The sequence below is a fragment of the Gorilla gorilla genome, chromosome 18 (genome assembly GCF_029281585.2).
Source record: "Gorilla gorilla gorilla isolate KB3781 chromosome 18, NHGRI_mGorGor1-v2.1_pri, whole genome shotgun sequence".
In the NCBI taxonomy this organism is placed as follows: domain Eukaryota; kingdom Metazoa; phylum Chordata; class Mammalia; order Primates; family Hominidae; genus Gorilla; species Gorilla gorilla.
The window spans coordinates 27,471,281-27,488,223 of NC_073242.2; the positions used below are offsets into that span (position 1 = coordinate 27,471,281).

The 16,943-nt window shown below is 47.1% G+C and overlaps 1 protein-coding gene across 2 annotated transcripts in view; it reads right to left on the bottom strand.

Moving 5' to 3' along the window:
* GTF3C1 (general transcription factor IIIC subunit 1) overlaps positions 1–16,943 on the bottom strand; it is a 91,379-nt gene that overhangs the window by 57,968 nt on the left and 16,468 nt on the right. For both annotated transcript variants that reach the window (XM_019012586.4, XM_019012587.4), the window contains exons 5-6: positions 16,750–16,846; positions 12,056–12,179 (exon numbers count right to left, since the gene is read on the bottom strand). In XM_019012586.4, the coding sequence (XP_018868131.4) occupies positions 12,056–12,179; positions 16,750–16,846 (221 nt within the window). The remainder of the gene's footprint in view (positions 1–12,055; positions 12,180–16,749; positions 16,847–16,943) is intronic.

Below are 16,943 nucleotides of genomic sequence, written 5' to 3' on the forward strand. Positions count from 1 at the left end.
CTGGCTCTGCTATTTCACAACATGCCAATCACAGACACATTTTCCTTTCCCCATGCCATCACATATATATATATATTTTTCTCTTTTGAGACAAAGTCTCACTTTGTCGCCCAGCCTGGAGTGTAGCAGCACAATCACTGCAGCCTCGAACTCCAGGGCTCACACGGTCCTCCAACCTCACCTCCGAGTAGCTGGGACTACAGACATACACCACCATGCTCGGATCTTTTTTTTATTTGTTGTAGAGACGGGATCTTGCTATGTCACCTAGGCTGGTCTAGAACTTCTGGCCTCAAGTGACATTCTTACCCTGGCCTCCCAAAGTAGTGGGTTATAGTCATGGGTCACCGAGCTAAGCCTGGTGCGTATCTTTCCTTTGGAAAACCTTGTGCTGGAGAGGCAGCCCAGCACCGTGGTGGGGAAGCCAGACTCTCTGCCACAGAGCTGGCTGTGAGCCCTGCTGCTGTGTCGGGTGGGCCTGGACAAGGTGGCTGACCTCCCTCAGCCTCAAGTGTCTTGCCTGAAAACTAGGGCTGGTGACAGTGTTTAGCCTTGTGGGGAGAATGGTAAGAGATTAGGCAGGTAAACGACGGAACAGTGTAGTGTGTGCCTTGTGATTCCAAGGGACCACCTGGAAGGAGTTCCACCAGCCCTGTGTGCCTTTCCCACAGTTCTAGAGTTTTACCAGGCTCAGAATTTCAGTTTTTATTATTAAAATCCCTCTGGCTCCTATTTGCCTTTTTGAAGGTGCCTGTTCCAGACTACAAGTCAGCTAAAGCCAAAAGCCACAGGGGCAGAGCAAGACCCGAATAAGCGCACGTCATCCAGGGTGAGCGAGGCCTACTGCCCCATTTAAGCTGCCACCTCAGTGACCAGCAATTCCCCTGGGAGGAACTGGGGACTTGGCTAATGGCAACCCCTGGTCCCTGGACACAGGGCTTTCTTCCCAGGAACAAAAGGCAGGTGAGACACAACCAGCACCCGCTCACAGGCACAAGGAGTTTCAGGCATTTTAAAGACATGGCATGCTAATATTAGCAGTCCAACACAAAGGAATCACATAGATCTTTTGTGTCCAGGATCCAAGATGGACTTCATTCAGACATTCTGAAGACCCAGAAGAGAAAAAGAGAAGGAGTGACTCCTTAAGGAGCACCTAGTATGAGCCAGCCATTGTGTTCGGTGTTTTCGGAAGTGATTTTACTTACTCATCACATGGTTTCTGCAAGTTATTATTGCCATTTTAAGAAAAAGAAAATTGACACTCAGACTGGTCATGTGATCTAACCGATGCCTTCCACACTAGGCCACCTGGCTAGGCTAGAATTTCAAATTTCCATCAGAAGCACGATTCATAGTAAAGGAAAAACCAGAGTAGCTGTGAGGCAGAACCAACAGTCTGTGTTTCTCCCATTCCCAGTGAAAAATCCATCTGGCCTCCTGGCAAAATGGCACTCTCAACTGTGATCAACCCAGGAAAGAAAAGCAAGTTGGGAACAAACGAACCCCACGGCAGCTTTCCTCTTTAAGGGTCACAAGCAATGGGAAAGCCCTACTGGTAAGCCAGGCAGATGTCATGTAAATTCAGTGTTACCTCCCCACCACACCCCCGCCCAAGACACACACACACACACACACACACACGCCTGGCCAGAGGCAGATGTCACGTAAATTCAGTGTTACCTCCCCACCACACCCCCGCCCAAGACACACACACACACACACGCCTGGCCAGAGGCTGAAAGCACAGAATTCAGGGAACACTGAATGACGGAGGTGGGGGTGCTGCAACACACACCCCAGGACAATGGTGGTACGGGTTATATTATGGGCTCTGGAGTCAGTCTGTCTGGTGTTAGCCTGCCTCCAGCAGCCTTTGCTGGTTGTATAACTTGGCTATGTAATATGGCCTCTAGGCCTGTTTCCTCAGCTATAAAATAGGGACAATAATAGTATCTTCCTCATAGAGCCCTTAGGACAGCGCCTGGCATGGAGGTAGTGCTCTGTAGATGTTTGCTACTGCTTTTACAACTCTGATCGTTACTACAACCTTGGAAATGCACAGCTTTGGAGGATCAAGTGTCATACCCAGTCACCTGGGCTGAAAATATCAGAGAGTGCTTGGGGCCTTTAACTCGATTTGATTCCACAAGCATTTCTTCTGTGCTGGGCCCAGAACACGTACGGATGAAAGAGACAGGCTTCCTGCCCCTACAAAAGGTTGTGTGTGTGAGAGAGGCCGGCGGGCAGCATAGGAAGGACAACGTGCTCAGGCTTCACACGCCTGGGCTTGAATTCTGGCTCAGCCATGGGGAAGCTCCTTACCTCTCTGAGCCTCAAGTTCTTCATGGGTAAAATGAGGGTAATTCTAACAGCATGCCTAGAATAAACTGGTAGTAAGGACTAAATTAATGAATGCATTCAAGGGCCCTAGCGTAACACTTGAGGCAAATTAGGCACTCAACGCATGCTCTCTGGTTGGCTGACTACTAGCAGACTAGCAGGGCCAGCCAGCCATGCTGGGAAATGTGCTACAACACCCTCAGGACCCCGCTTTAAGCACGCACAGAGTTTGGAAATGAGAAAGAAACAGGATGGGGCTAGGCAGGGGACAGCAGAGAGAGGAGGTGGCATTTGGGTGGGACAGTAAAGGATACTAAGAATTGTCTGATAAGGCAGAAGAAGACACGTGTTCCAGGCAAAAGGAAGGGTATGAGCAAAGGCACTGAGGTGGAAAAGAAGGGGCCTACTGGGGAAGGGGAGGGGAGAGGGCAGGAATGAAGGTGAGGATACGGAGAAAGGTAGCTGTGGAAGGTTTCTATGCCAACCATAGCATATTTTCTTGTTTATTTTGTAGGCATGATGTTTGGGACTGAGTGGAAGCTATTTCTGCAGTGGACATGGAAGCTGGCTTGGAGGGAGGGAGGCCTGGAAGGGAGTCCAGATCTGCAGACCCTCAGGCCCCAGGGAGCTGTCCTAGGCTGGTTTTACCTTTAGCCAGTGTCCCAGCCAGGCTCAGGCCCCAAGCACTCACCTACCCGACTTCCACTTCCTCCTGAGTTCAGCGCAGTCTCACATGGGAGGCAGCAGAGTAAGTAACCAATACTCTATTCAAATCCCTGCACCAGCACTGCCCAGCTCTGTGACCTTGGGCAAGGGACTTGTGCCTCTGTTTTCTCATCAGTGAAATAAAGAAAAAGAAAGAGGGCAAGAGAAAAGAGAAAAGCAAAGAAAAGAAAAAAGAGAGACAGAAGGAAAGAAAGGAAAGAGAGAGAAAGAAAGAAAATACTACTGACAGGGTTGTATGCTTAGAAGGACTAGAATGAAAGAAACAAGGCTGGACATAGAGGCTCACGCCCATAATCCCAGCACTTTGGGAGGACAAGACAGGAGGATCACTTGAGCCCAAGAGTTCGCGACTGGCATGGACAACAAGCAAGATCCCGTCTCTACAAAAAAAAACAATTTTTTTAAAAAATTAGCTAGTGTGGTGGCACACCCCTGTAGTCCCACTACTTGGGAGGCTAAGGTGGGAGGATTGCTTAGCCTGTGAGGCTAAGGCTGCAGTGAGCCATGATCACAGCACTGCACTCTGGCCTGGGTGAGACAGAGTGAGACCTTGTGTTTGGTTTTGTTTTGTTTTGTTGACATGGAGTCTCACTCTGTCGCCCAGACTGGAGTGCAGTGGCGTGATCGGCTCACTGCAACCTCCACCTCCTGGGTTCAAACGATTCTTCTGCCTCAGCTTCCTGAGTAGCTGGGATTACAGGCATGCGCTAACACACCCGGCTAATTTTTGTATTTTTAGTAGAGATGGGGTTTCACCATGATGGCCAAGCTGGTCTCCAACTCCTGACCTCAAATGATCCACCTGCCTCGGCCTCCCAAAGTGCTGGGATTACAGGCATGAGTCACCATGCCCAGCCAGCCTTGCCTGGAATGTCATCTCGATGTTTTTTCTACTTCCCCCCTCTCCAAGACTGACCACAAAATGGGATAACAATATGGCATCTCACCCAGTTCTTTCCTCTTTTTAGTGCCTCTAGACAAGCCCACAGGGTCTTAGGTTTTTCTCACTAATTGTACAAGGAAACAAGGGTACTGACAATAGTATACATGGGGGTTTACAAGGGTTTAGAAAATTATATAAACGCTCTTGGTATACAGCTTCAGAGTCAATCACCTCCCTAAACCCTTGGGCTGAGTTAGTAGCTGACTTGAGGTCCCCAGTGCTTTTGTTGTTGTTGTTGAGATGGAGTTTTGCTCTGTCGCCCAGGCTGGAGAACAGAGGTGCGATCTCAGCTCACTGCAACCTCCGCCTCCCAAGTAACTGGGATTACAGGCACCTGCCACCATGCCCAACTAATTTTTGTATTTTTAGCAGAGATGGGGTTTCACCATGTTGGCCAGGCTGATCTTGAACTCCTGACCTCAAGTGATCCACCCACCTGGGCCTGCCAAAGTGTTGGGATTAGAGGCCTAAGCCACAGCGCCCAGCCTCCCCAGTGCTCTTAAAGCGTGATCAATAGATGGGAAGGGCTGGTGTCAACTGTGCAGTGCTAACAGCAGCAGCGAACCTCTCTTGAGGGCTCTGAGCCAGGCGCTATTTAAGGAGGCCACTGAGAAACATCCAGTCCCTGCACTGGCCCCATGGATACCTCCGCTGCCAGCCCCTCACCCTGTACGGTCATTTCCTGTGCTCACAAGTTCTGGCACTTGCCTTCGACTCTTCCTAGAGCAGGGAGCATTCCCTTCTCAGCCTGTAAAGGCATCAGCTAGCTACACCTTAGAGAGGTCTTGAGAGAAAATCTTAGGGCCTCTCCCTCAGCGTGTGGCCAGTCACCCATCCTGTTCCAGCCTGCTTCTCTTCCCCAGTCCTCACGCTCCTCCTACCTGTCCCCAGTGTGCTCTTCTGAGAAACACAACACATTTCCCTGCTGAGGGAGGCCAAAGGCTCCTGCTGTCTGCAGGACTGAGTGGCTGGTCCTTCCTGGGGGAGATCAGAGTGGGGAAGAGGCCAGTTCCTGGCAAAGGGCGCTCCCCAGGTGTCTGGGTCCCGAGAGAGCTGCCTAGGACTCAGCAGAAGTTAATCAGCCCACAAATTCACACCTTTGGGGCTCTTACCCCTCTTTAAAGTTCTGGCTTTCAACAGAGCTTCTGCCATATTAACATGTCTTTCTTTTATTTCTCTTATTCATTTTTTAAGCTAGTATTCTTTAATCACTTTTTAACTATTTTAACCATTTTCCCTCCAGCATAATCAATTTTCTAGGCTTTTAAAATTTCTGAAAATCTTTTTCTGCTCTTTTTCTGTTCATGTGTTCACCTTTTATCCTTTTTGTTTTCCTAATCTTGATTCTTTTTAATTCCAGTTTTTTGGTTTCAAAGCTCCTTTAAACCTTTGTATTTATTTGTTGCATTTTAATCATTCTTCATATGGTTCATTTCTTTTCTCTTAGCTTGTATACATCAATCCTACTTTAACTTTTTAACTGTTCCTGTTGGCCATTTTAACTATCATAATTTAATTTGCTATACCTTGCTAGGTTTCTTGGATATTATTTACTTTTTAAAATTTTAATAGCTTTATTGAGATACAATTTGCATATCACACGATTCATCAATTTATCTGTACAAGTCAATGGTTTCTTACTACATTCACAGGCCCCTGCATCCATCACCAATCAATTCTAGAACATTCTCATCACCTCAAACCCTTTCTCACTCCTGTCTCCCTGCACCCCTCCCCTAAGCACTCACTAATCTACTTCCAGATTCCCCCATTATGGACTTTCCTATAAATGGAACCAGTCATGGCCTTTCATGACTGACCACGCCTTCCCCATCGAATGGTCTTGGCACCTTTGCCGAGAATCATTTGACCATAGATGTGTGATTTATTTCTGGACTCTCAGTTCTATTCGGTTATCTGTCTACCCTTGTGCCAGTATCACACTGTCTCCATTACTACTGCTTTGCAGTAAGTTTAAAAGCAGGAAGTGTGAGTTCTCCTACTTTGTTCTTCTTTTTTGGGATTGTTTTAGCTCTCTGGGTCCCTTTGCATTCCCTGTGAATTTCAGCATCAGCCTGTTAATTTCTGTGGAGGAGTCAGTCGGGATTCTCACACGGACTGTGTGGAATCAGTAGATTCGTCTGGGGAGTATCACCTTCTTAATACTGTGAAGTCTTTGGATCCAGGAACCTGGGATGTTTTCCATTTACATAAATCTTAACTTTCAGCAACATTTTGTAGTTTTCACAGCGTATATGTTTTGTACTTCTCTTGTTAAATATATTTCTAAGTTACTGTGAACAAAATTGTTTTCTTAATTTCATTTTCAGATTGTGCACGGTGGGTCTACAGAAACACAATGGACTTCTGTATACCGATCTTCTGTCCTGAAATCTTACTGAACTTTTTTTTTTAGAGTCACAGGGGCAACAGCTCTGAGGAGAGTTGATCTCATTCACAGCTACTTCACCCCACAGTCCTTTCAATGCTGAACTTGTGACAACCTGAAAAACCTAGCCAGTTGACCACCTCAGTCATTAGCCCCAGGGAGCACAACTCCTGTGAGTTGTTTCCAACTGTGATCATTTTCCGACAGACTGCTAACTTCTACTTCTCTCCCTTTCTTTTCTCAGCACAATTTAATAAACATAGGATGACTGGTAAACACTTGAAGAAAATAATCCAAATTTGCAAAACAGATCAGTTCAGGGGGGCTGTTTACATTACCAAAGTTTTTTTGCTTTTTGCAAAACAGATCACTGAAGCCTTCTGTGCAGTGAAATGTGCATTTGAAATAAGCCTAAATCCAAATTCGTTAAGGAATTTTAAAAATAATTCATATACTAGATCCAGGTATATCTGTAAATTTAAATGAAATAATACATCATCTTTATTTATTATTTGAGCTTTGTCTCCTCCATGCCTTAGAGGGAAGGTTTTATGTTAATTTTGCAAACTGGAAAGACAAAGCTCAAGGCAAAAAAACCCTGAAAACTGCCTTCATCCCTTGACTCCTGCGCACGGAAAGTAACTGAAGCGGCACTTAATTAAATTAAATTTGCTCAGCATCTGCTTAGCACCTACTCTGTTCCAAGCAGACACTGTACAGCCTTTAAAAAGGACATAAAGCATGTAAAGCGTGTGGTCACCACCCTGAAGGAAGTCATGAGCTAGCTAGAAAGAACTTACACAGATAAGTAACTGGGCTACGGCGTGCCATGGAAGTGAGGGAAGGACTCACCATGAGCCCAGGTTTCCAGCCGCAGCAGCAGAGAGGTGGCCAACAGTATGGGCAAAGACATCATCCCTCCAGCAATCAGAATGGCTCCTTGTGCATGCATGTGACAATCTAAACATCCTGACCGTCATCATCTTGGTGCCTGCTGCCTTAATCCAGCACAAGGAGCCAAAACCACCACTGTCTGCGCTGTAAGTCATGCTAATCTTTCTTCTGGAAAGTCCTCTTGTCCCAGCCCCAGGCCTCAAGATGATGGAAACCACTCACTGGGCAATGGGTCCTACGCATGAACTTACTTTCAAGGGTCAGGCAAATGACATACCAGCATGAAGCAGGCCGCAGGCTACACAGTGGGAAGCGGGTGTCTGTGGTGAAAGGGGAAGGTGAGCCCCTCCGAAATGGGGCAGCTCCCTCTGCCTAGCCAACTGCTAATAAAGGAATAAAGTTCAATGTTTCCTAATCGTATTTTTATAGGGAAGTTGACAGTCAGACTTTTTAGGTGAAACTTTCTAATTTTTAAATGCCGGCAACAAATTCAATACAAACAAACACTGTGAGCCAAATAAAACACACGGCTAGATTGGGCCTGTGTGTTATCAGCCTGTGGCCCTGCTCTATGTCTACTGTCACCTGTAAGTCTCACAATACCCTGGAAAGTGGGTACTATTACCCCCTAGATAATTCAGATGACGAAACTGAGGTATACAGAGGTCAAATCACTTGCTGAAGGTCACCTTACCAGACAGTGATGGAACAAGAATTCTAACCCAGGGCTGTCTTACTCCCAAGTCCATTCAGGTGTGAGGTGTTAGTTTCAAGTTAGTTTGGTTAGTTTAAATTTCCAGGGACCTTAGGCTAGGGAGAAGCCTTTCTCTACAGTTGCCTGTCTAGCAAAAAAGGTTCTTTAAGGAACTAAGGTTCCTCCTTAGTTTCTCTTTACTTTAAATATACATTACGTCTGTCTTTTCCTTAACACCTTTCTTCCAACAGGACAGAAAATAAAAATGATTAACAGCTCCACAGGCCATGAGTATTTAGGTATTCAGGCCATTAGACTTCAAAATCAAATACTGAGGACTGAGTGCAGTGGCTCACGCCTGTAATCCCAGCACTTTGGGAGGCTGAGGCGGGCAGATCACCTGAGGTCAGGGGTTCAAGACCAGCCTGGCCAACATGGTAAAACCCCATCTCTACTAAAAATACAAAAATTAGCTGGGTGTGGTGGCGCACGCCTGTAATCCCTACTTGGGAGGCTGAGGCAGGAGAATCACTTGAACCCGGGAGGCAGAGGCTGCAGTGAGCCAAGATCATGCAACTGCACTCCAGCCTGGGCAATAGAGAGAAACTCTGTGTCAAAAACAGAAAAGAAAGAAAAGAAAGAAAGAAAGAAAAGAAAAGAAAAGAAAAGGTCAAATACTGAGGAATCACCTAACAGCTAAGTCCCCAGGACACCTCTCAGTTCCATGAGCCTTTTTTCTTCCTTGCCACAGGACCCAACAATCTTTTCTATTTTCCTCTCTACTTAAAGGCTGATGCTACCACACTTTTCCTCATGGAGTTCCAGTCATTCAACCAATCACACATTTACTCAGCACTGAGAATGTGTTAAACACTAGGAACTCAAAGATGAGGTTTTGCTCCAGGAAGGTTTCCTAACCTCCCAGCTGTTCCTTTCTTGTTTATATACCTGTGGTATTGTAATTATCTGTGTGATACCATCTCCTCCACAAGACTTTTCTCAGACACAGGGAAGCCAGACAGCTGGCCAGTGCTTCCATTAACTAAGCCAGGAAATAAAGGAAGAGACAAGCTTCCCTAGATGGGCAGTTCACAGTCTCTTGACAAATACGCCTGCCTACCTTCTGCAGGGCACTGAGCCCCGTCCTGGGGGTGCTGTGAGTCTGTCCTCATTCAGCACACACTCTCCTGAGGAGTGTGAATGAAGTCAGTCTCCACAGGCAACTTGCTATGCCCACAAAGTCAAGCACACAGGCTATAAGCAATCTTTTCTTGTACACCTTTTGGGTTTCCTTGGAATTAATAACTGCACTTTTTGCCATTTGCTTGGTTTTCTATGTGCATGTCACTAACTCTAAGGATTCTTTATTTTTCAGTTTCTTCTGCTCCCTACTTTATTTCAGTATCCTATGTTTGTTTGTTTTTCTTATGAGTTTTCCTGAAATATTCAGGGAGGCATTAAAATGCTGCCCAAAGCCCTGTGTTTGGGAAGTGGAGAGGAGGAAGGGAGAAGTTACCATCAGGTGGGCTTCCATGAACAGGGAGCTTGCAGGGGCTACTTTGTTGGGAAAACCCCCAAATTTCAGTATCTGGAGGATTTTTCTCATGGACTGGTCAGTTTCTTCAGAAAAAGAAGTCTCCAGCCTCTGGCCTAGGAAACCGTAAGTCTGGCTGTCAGTGTTGGAAGAGCCAAATGGTTCTAGGAGCCCATGTTCCCCTTTGGGAATCTACTGGAGGATGCACATCAAATGACAGACTAAAACAAGAGATGGCCAAGCTGGGAGCAGCAGCTGGGAAACTCTCACCTAGCAAGACTGTCACAGAGCCCTCAGTTTTGGCACAGTGCCCAGTCTCCAGCTTGGTCTCATATCTTTGAGCCTAGAAACCCTCCGGCATGCTCTGTAGAGACAATGCCAGACTTCTGTCTCTGCGGGGAAGGGCCTCTTACAGGATTGCAACTTCTCACACAGACCATTAACCAATTCTCTTGTTTCTAGCCCTATCCATATTTATGCTTTCAAAGGCACCCAGTATCCCCAAGTTTTAGTTGATTTCAAGTTCTGAGGTGTCAGTTTTTGGCTATCGCCCTTCACAGGCACTTAGCTTTCCCAGTCTGGTCAGTCAGTCGCCATTTGCCCATCTACCTTTGAGCACCCAAATGTCATCACCAGCCCTCCCTTTTGTCATTTCCTGTCCTGTTTTCTTTGTAGTTGAGGGTTTACTCCTCTTATGTCCCTTTTCATCACTATGGTGAAGTTTGGGTGGAGTGGAGATAAATGCATATATTCCAACTATCACCTTTTACTGAGAACTCTGACCCGCAGCTTTTAAAATGATTCTGGTTAATCAGGAGGAGTAAAAAGGATGGGACAAAAATCAAGAATAGATAAAAATAACTGGACTTGGTGGCTCACGCCTATAATCCCAGCACTTTGGGAGGCCAAGGCAGGAGATCACTTGAGCCCAGGAGTTCAAGACCAGCCTGGGCATGATAGCAAGACTTCGTCTCTACTGAAAATAAAAAGAAATTAGCCCAGCATGGTAGGGTTTGCCTGTAGCCTCAGCTACTCATGAGGCTGAGGCAAGAGGATTAGCTTGAGCCTGGGAGATCAAGGCTGTGGTGAGCCATGGTTGTGTCACTGCACTCCAGCCTGGGAAATAGAGCGAGACCCTGTCTAGGAAAAAAATATAACAGAGGCTGGAATGCAATGGCGTGATCTTGGCTCACTGCAACCTCTGCCTCCCAGGTTCAAGAGATTCTCCTGCCTCAGCCTCCTGAGTAGCTGGGATTACAGGCGCGTGCCACCACACCTGGCTAATTTTTTGCACTTTTAGTAGAAACGGGGTTTCACCATGTTAGCCAGGCTGGTCTCCAACTCCAGACCTCAGGTGATCTGCCCACCTGAGCCTCCCAAAGTGCAGGGATTACAGGCGTGAGCCACCGTGCCCAGACTAAGGAAGGTTTTTAAAGTTTCATAGTATGCTCCTTAAGTTAACTTTCTTAGAAGGCTCAGATCCTACCTCTGCTGAGTACTGATTGTTTAACCTTCTGTAAGTTACTCAGCATCTCTTCACTTTAATTTTCTTACATATAAAATGGTGACAATGCCACCAACCTTACAGGGCTAGATAACGAGATCATGCAATACAAAGTAGGCACTTCACAAAGGCAGGCTAAAGAATGATAAGTGGCTGGCAGTGGTAGCCCACACCTGTAATCCCAGCACTTTGCAGGGCTGAGGCGGGTGGATCACTTGAGTCCAGGAGTTTGAGACCAGCCTGGGCAACATAGCGAGACTCTCTCGCTACAAAAAAATACAAAAATTAGTCGGGTGTGGTGAGGCTGAGGCGGGAGGATTGTTTGAGCCCAGGAAGTGGAGATTTCAGTGAGCTGAGATGATGCCACTGCACACCAGCCTGGGCGACAGAGAAAGACCCTGTCTCAAAAAAAAAAAAAAAGAGGCTGAGCGTGGTGGCTCACGCTTGTAATCCCAGGACTTTGGGAGGCCAAGGTGAGTGGATCACCTGAGGTCAGGAGTTCAAGACCAGCCTGGCCAGCATGGCGAAACCCTGTCTCTACTAAAAATACAAAAAATTAGTCAGGCGTGGTGGCGGGCACCTGTAGTTCCAGCTACTCGGGAGGTTGAGGCAGGAGAATTGCTTGAACCCGAAAGGCAGAGGTTGTAGTGAGCAGAGATCGCACCACTGCACTATGGGCGACAAAAGCGAGACTCTGCCTCAAAAAAGAAAAGAAAAAAAAGAAAAAGAAGGAGACTAGAGTGGCTTAGTATAAGGAGGAAAAGATGAACTTGTTTATTTGGGTACCTGATAAAACTATGATTTTGGAGGACACCACAAAGATGTTTGCTGGAAGTTTGTTCAGCAAACATTTTCTAGGCACTTTTTATATGGACAGTCCTGAGCCAGGCACTGAGGCGTAGAGTTAAATAAATATGTGAAATCATTATGCCGCAAGTCAGAATGTGATCAGAGAGAGAGGCTGAAGCTTAGAAGACAGAAGTGAGAGCCAGCCAGCCAAGGGAACAGAAGCTGAGACTCTGCATTACCTTTCTTTGTCTTACAAGGTCCACATTCAGGGTGGATCTCTTGCAAGCGAAGAGACACCACCTTGGCTAGCCCGGCATTCAGCATATACTGGTACAGACGCTTAAACGTCCTTTCGCACAGCCCCTGCCAAAACACAATTTAAAGGCTACTATTAGACACAGCAAGATGTCTGAAATGACTAGAAAGTCATGTAAATGAACACAAGCTCAGGACCTGAATTAATTGATTATCTTGAGGTACTAATGAGGAAAGCCTGCCAAGCTACCTTGTCAAGGGACCAAAACAAGGTCCAGAGCAGGATATAAACGATTCTACCTTTTGATTAGAGGGGGAAAGAGATTCGCTTCACCAGATCCTGGAAGGGTGTGCAGGGGTGAGAATGAGGCAGGCAGGAGTGGAGAAGTGGAGACTGAAGACTTCATCTGATACCTTTTCATGTTGTTTTGATTTTTTAACCATGTAAGTGTATTACTAATACAAACACACACACACAGATACACACCCCTGTCCCCCATGGGCAGGAGAGAAAAAAAAGGGGAAAAAATAGGTTAAAAAATTTTACAGGCTGGGTGCAGTGGCTGACACCAGTAATCCCAGCACTTTGGGAGGCCGAGGCGAGCAGATCACTTAAGGCCAGGAGTTTGGACCAGCCTGGCCAACATGGCAAAACACCATCTCTACTAAAAATACAAACATTAGCTGGGTGCAGTGGCATGTGTCTGTAATCCTAGCTACTCAGGAGGTCGAGGGTGAGAACTGCTTGAACTGGGAGGCAGAGGTTGTAATGGGCCGAGATCGCACCACTGCACTCCAGCCTGGGTGACAGAGTGAGACTCTGTTTCAAAAAAAAAAAAAAAAAAAAAAAAATTGTAAAAATTTAAATATGGTCTGTGAAGTTACAACAGAATGATAATGGGTATTTCCATCTCATCACTCCTATTTTTGCAAGGCTGAAAACCAAAATGATCCTAGGAACATCTCCCCTGCAGGGGTGACCAACAGCAGCCTCCAGTGCAGGCGGTGCTTTTAAAATTGATACAATGTTTTTCTTCAAGAAAGTAATTTACTTGCCAAAATTGGAAAGTGAGCGATTTCACATTAAAAAAGACCTAGATTCTGGCTTCTGTTCAAAGGCTAGGACTCAGCTCCTCACAGCAACAGTGAACAGAAGCCTCGATCAGCTGCTCTTCAGCAGGGCCCACCTGGCTCCAGGGGGCCACAGCCTTTGCGATCCCCAATCAGACCCTCCAACAATGAAACTGAAGGTCAGTTGCCATTTATCACCATTTTTGTGCTGGTTTTCTCTAATGGTAGTTAAGAGGAAAGTTAATTTCTTAAACCTATCCTGTATCAAAAATTTATTTTATACATGGCCCATTTTGCTTGTGGGTATCACCCTCCTGGGCACTGCTGCCATGTGATTTTGCAGCCCCTGGCAGGTTACCATGGCTCCCAGCGAAAGAGCGAATGGCAGGAGGCACTCGTGACTGAGAGCTGTTCACTGAGTCTTACAGCTTTCCTCTTACACTCTGGGGGAGAGACAGGGAGCAAATGTCTGTGGGCTGCCGCCGCCACATATGTGTGGTTACCTCCCAGGCTAACCAGCACTCCAGCCCTTGGGTGGCAGAACATATGGCTATCAAAACAATACAGATGACTCACATATGGCTCATTCAAAGCCACTGGCTTGTACATGGCATTTATCGTTAATCTAGCCGTGCCCCCAGCATCGTAAAAAGACCCCATGGAAACTCATCCATCAGATCCCAGCCCTTGACATATGGCACTAAGCCCTGGACCATCCTAAGAGGGGAAGGATGTAGTCTTGCCTTCTGAGGGGCTGCCATCAACGACGTGCACAATCTGGCCAGCAGAAAGAGAAAGAGGCAGTGAGTCTTCGTACCAAATCCCCCCAAAAGGCAGCATCCATATTCATGGCCTCAGCTTCATCTATAGGCTAATTATTCACTGAATCCTGCTCAGCTCTCTGTGACCCCAATTTCCAGCTGTTGACTAGACATCACCAGGGGATAGACATGGAAGATCTTCATACCCAATATGTCTGAAACTGAGATTTGTCCTGTGCCTCCTCCTCACCCAAATCTGCTCCTCTTTCTGACCTATTTATTCAACTCCCATTCAGCAAATATTTACTGAGCCTCTACAGGGGGCCAGGCACTGTCTTCATCATGGGGGCTCGCAGTGAGCAAGCAGAGATGATCCCTGCCTCACAAGCCTGCCTTTGCGCTGCCTCAGTGAGCAGCAGCCACTCCAGCGAAACTCACTGGCTTCATCTCGAGACCCTCCTTCTTCAGTCACCTCTACATCCCAGTGCAGGCACTCACCACGTCCTGTTAGTTTCACCTCCAAAATGTTTCTTAAACAATTCCAGCCCTCATGGCCACAACCTCGCCACCTTCTTCCCATCCCCTTCCCTCCACCAGCTCATCTGCCTAGACTGCAACCTCCACCTCCCAGGCTCAAGCGATTCTCTGGTCTCGGTCTCCCAAGTAGCTGGACTGGTGCATACCACCACTCCTGGCTAATAACTTCTTCATTTCTACACGGCCAGCAGCAGTGCAAAAGGCTAAAGTTTCAAGGCTAAAGTCCCCACTCCTCAGCCAGCACTCCAGTCCTTTCTGATTGGGCCCCTACCTTCCTATCCAGCCACACAATGTGTCGGCTGCCCTCTGGATTACTGCCCACTTCTAAGCATGTTGCATGGCCTTCCACAACTCATGCCTTTGCACCAGCTCTTCTCCTTTCCCTCAAATGCCACTTCCCCTCTGTCTATGTGGGGAAAAGCCCAGCTCAACTGTGCTTTTGGCACAGCTCTTTGAGGCTTTCCCCGGTTCTCTAAAGAAAGCACCCCTTTCCCTCTACTGGCTCAGCTACATCCTTCCAGGTATGTGTTCACACGCCTGCCCTTCTGATTAGACAGCTCCACGACAGTGTGAGACCTGTCATCCTGGCTAACTTTCACCATCTTATTGTGGAACACAGTTATAACTCAACATACACACTCCCTGAAGTATTTGTTCAATGAATAAGTAAAAGGCTGTCCAGTAACAGTCAAGGCTTGCTGCTAACACAGTCCACAGGGTTGACCTGAAACCAGACTAGCCCTGTCTCCCTGCCCCCGAGTGACTTGGTAGGAGAGAGGGTTTCAATCTCCAGAGTCTGCATGGGCTGGACAAGTAACATTAATCCACACGGTGGCCAGGTATTTGTTTATTAAGCCGGTAGGAAATTCCTTCGTTTCTGCCAGGGTTTCCTGAGAGGCCTTCTCCATCTATCTTTGATTTTCTACTCTGATAAACTGAGACACAGAGAAGCAAAACACTTCTCCCCTACTACAAACAGCAGTGCTCATGGAGTGACAAATGGCCCTGCCTCCCTGCCTCGTGTCTGAGAGGTGACAGGAAGCAGGTGGACTGCAGGGGACCCAGCCAGTGCACGACTAGTTCCAGCTAACTGCTGTCAGGAGAGACGGCAGGCCCAGGCTTCTCATTTCTGGAGACAGACTGGAAACCTAGATTTTTATGGAAAGTCTCAATTTCTTAAAAAATGCTAGGTCAAATTTATTTTTAACAGACCAAGTCTGGCCCACAAGCCTCCAGACTGTAACCACTGCTTTAAAGAGGCTTAGGCAGGCAGTGAATCTAGCAATGGGAAGACACCTCCTCCCCCTGTGAACAATGAAATCAGAGAACTCCATCGATGCAACGCGGGGAAAGAACAAGGACTGTCGTGGTGCCTGCGGTCAGACAGAAGACCACTCATTAGGGGACTAACTACTAGTCACCAAAGAGCTTGACTTCAAATGCTCAGTTTTAAGTTCTGGTTTCACCTACAGGGCAATGTTGTTTTCCTCCCATCTCTAACATTGGGTCTTTCCTGACTTGCACTGAAACCTTCCAGTCAGATTGGAAGCAGCTCCCCTCCGCCTTTCTCCCTCTCGCGCTCCCTTCGCCATAGCCTCTGCTCTGGGGCCCAAAGACGAAGCAGGTCAACAGCTGCCTTCCTCCCTGCGTCCTCTCCCCTCCCCCTCGGGACAGCCGCTCTGCTATTTCAGTACGAAACCACTGGGAACAAGATCATAAGCTTGATTACAGAACTAAACCTAAATGCCGCATTTTCCTATTCCGTCTGAACTTCGATAATAGGTCCTAGAACGAACTCCAGGGGAAAAATGGAAGTCAGGCAAAGGCAAGAATTTAAATGAAGGACAAAGCACTCTTATTCTAAAAAAACAGCTGGGCACAGTGGCTCACCCCTGTAATCCCAGCACTTTGGGAAGCTGAGACAGAAGGATACTTGAGGTCAGGGGTTCAAGACCAGCTTGGCCAACATGGTGAAATCCTGTCTCTAACAAAGATATGAAAATTAGCAGGACGTGGTGGCGGGCACCTGTAATCCCAGCTACTCGGGAGGCTGAGGCAAGAGAATCGCTTGAACCTGGGAGGCGAAGGCCGAAGTGAGCCACTGTCGCACCACCGCACCCCAGCCAGGGCAACAGAGCAAGACTCTGTCTCAAAATAGAAAAGAAAAAAACAGCAAACAAGGAAAATCTCATTTGCATCAAATCCAGAATAGGGCTTTGGGTTGCAATTCATTCATCTATGCCTGACAAGACCTCCCGGCTATGGTACAGATCACACCCAGCCCCGCCTGTGGGAAACCCCAGGCTCACCAGCTCTTCCCTCAGCTTTCCCAGCGTCTCTATGTGGTTAGTCCGTGTGCTCAGCATGACCGAAAGCTTCTCCATGAGGATGTCGTATTTGCTCCTCCTGCAAGAAACACCGAGCAATTCGTTTTTTCAAACCTGTTGCTGAAGTCAATATTTACTGCCTGTTTCTTAAAGATGACAAAGTAAGACTTGACTTA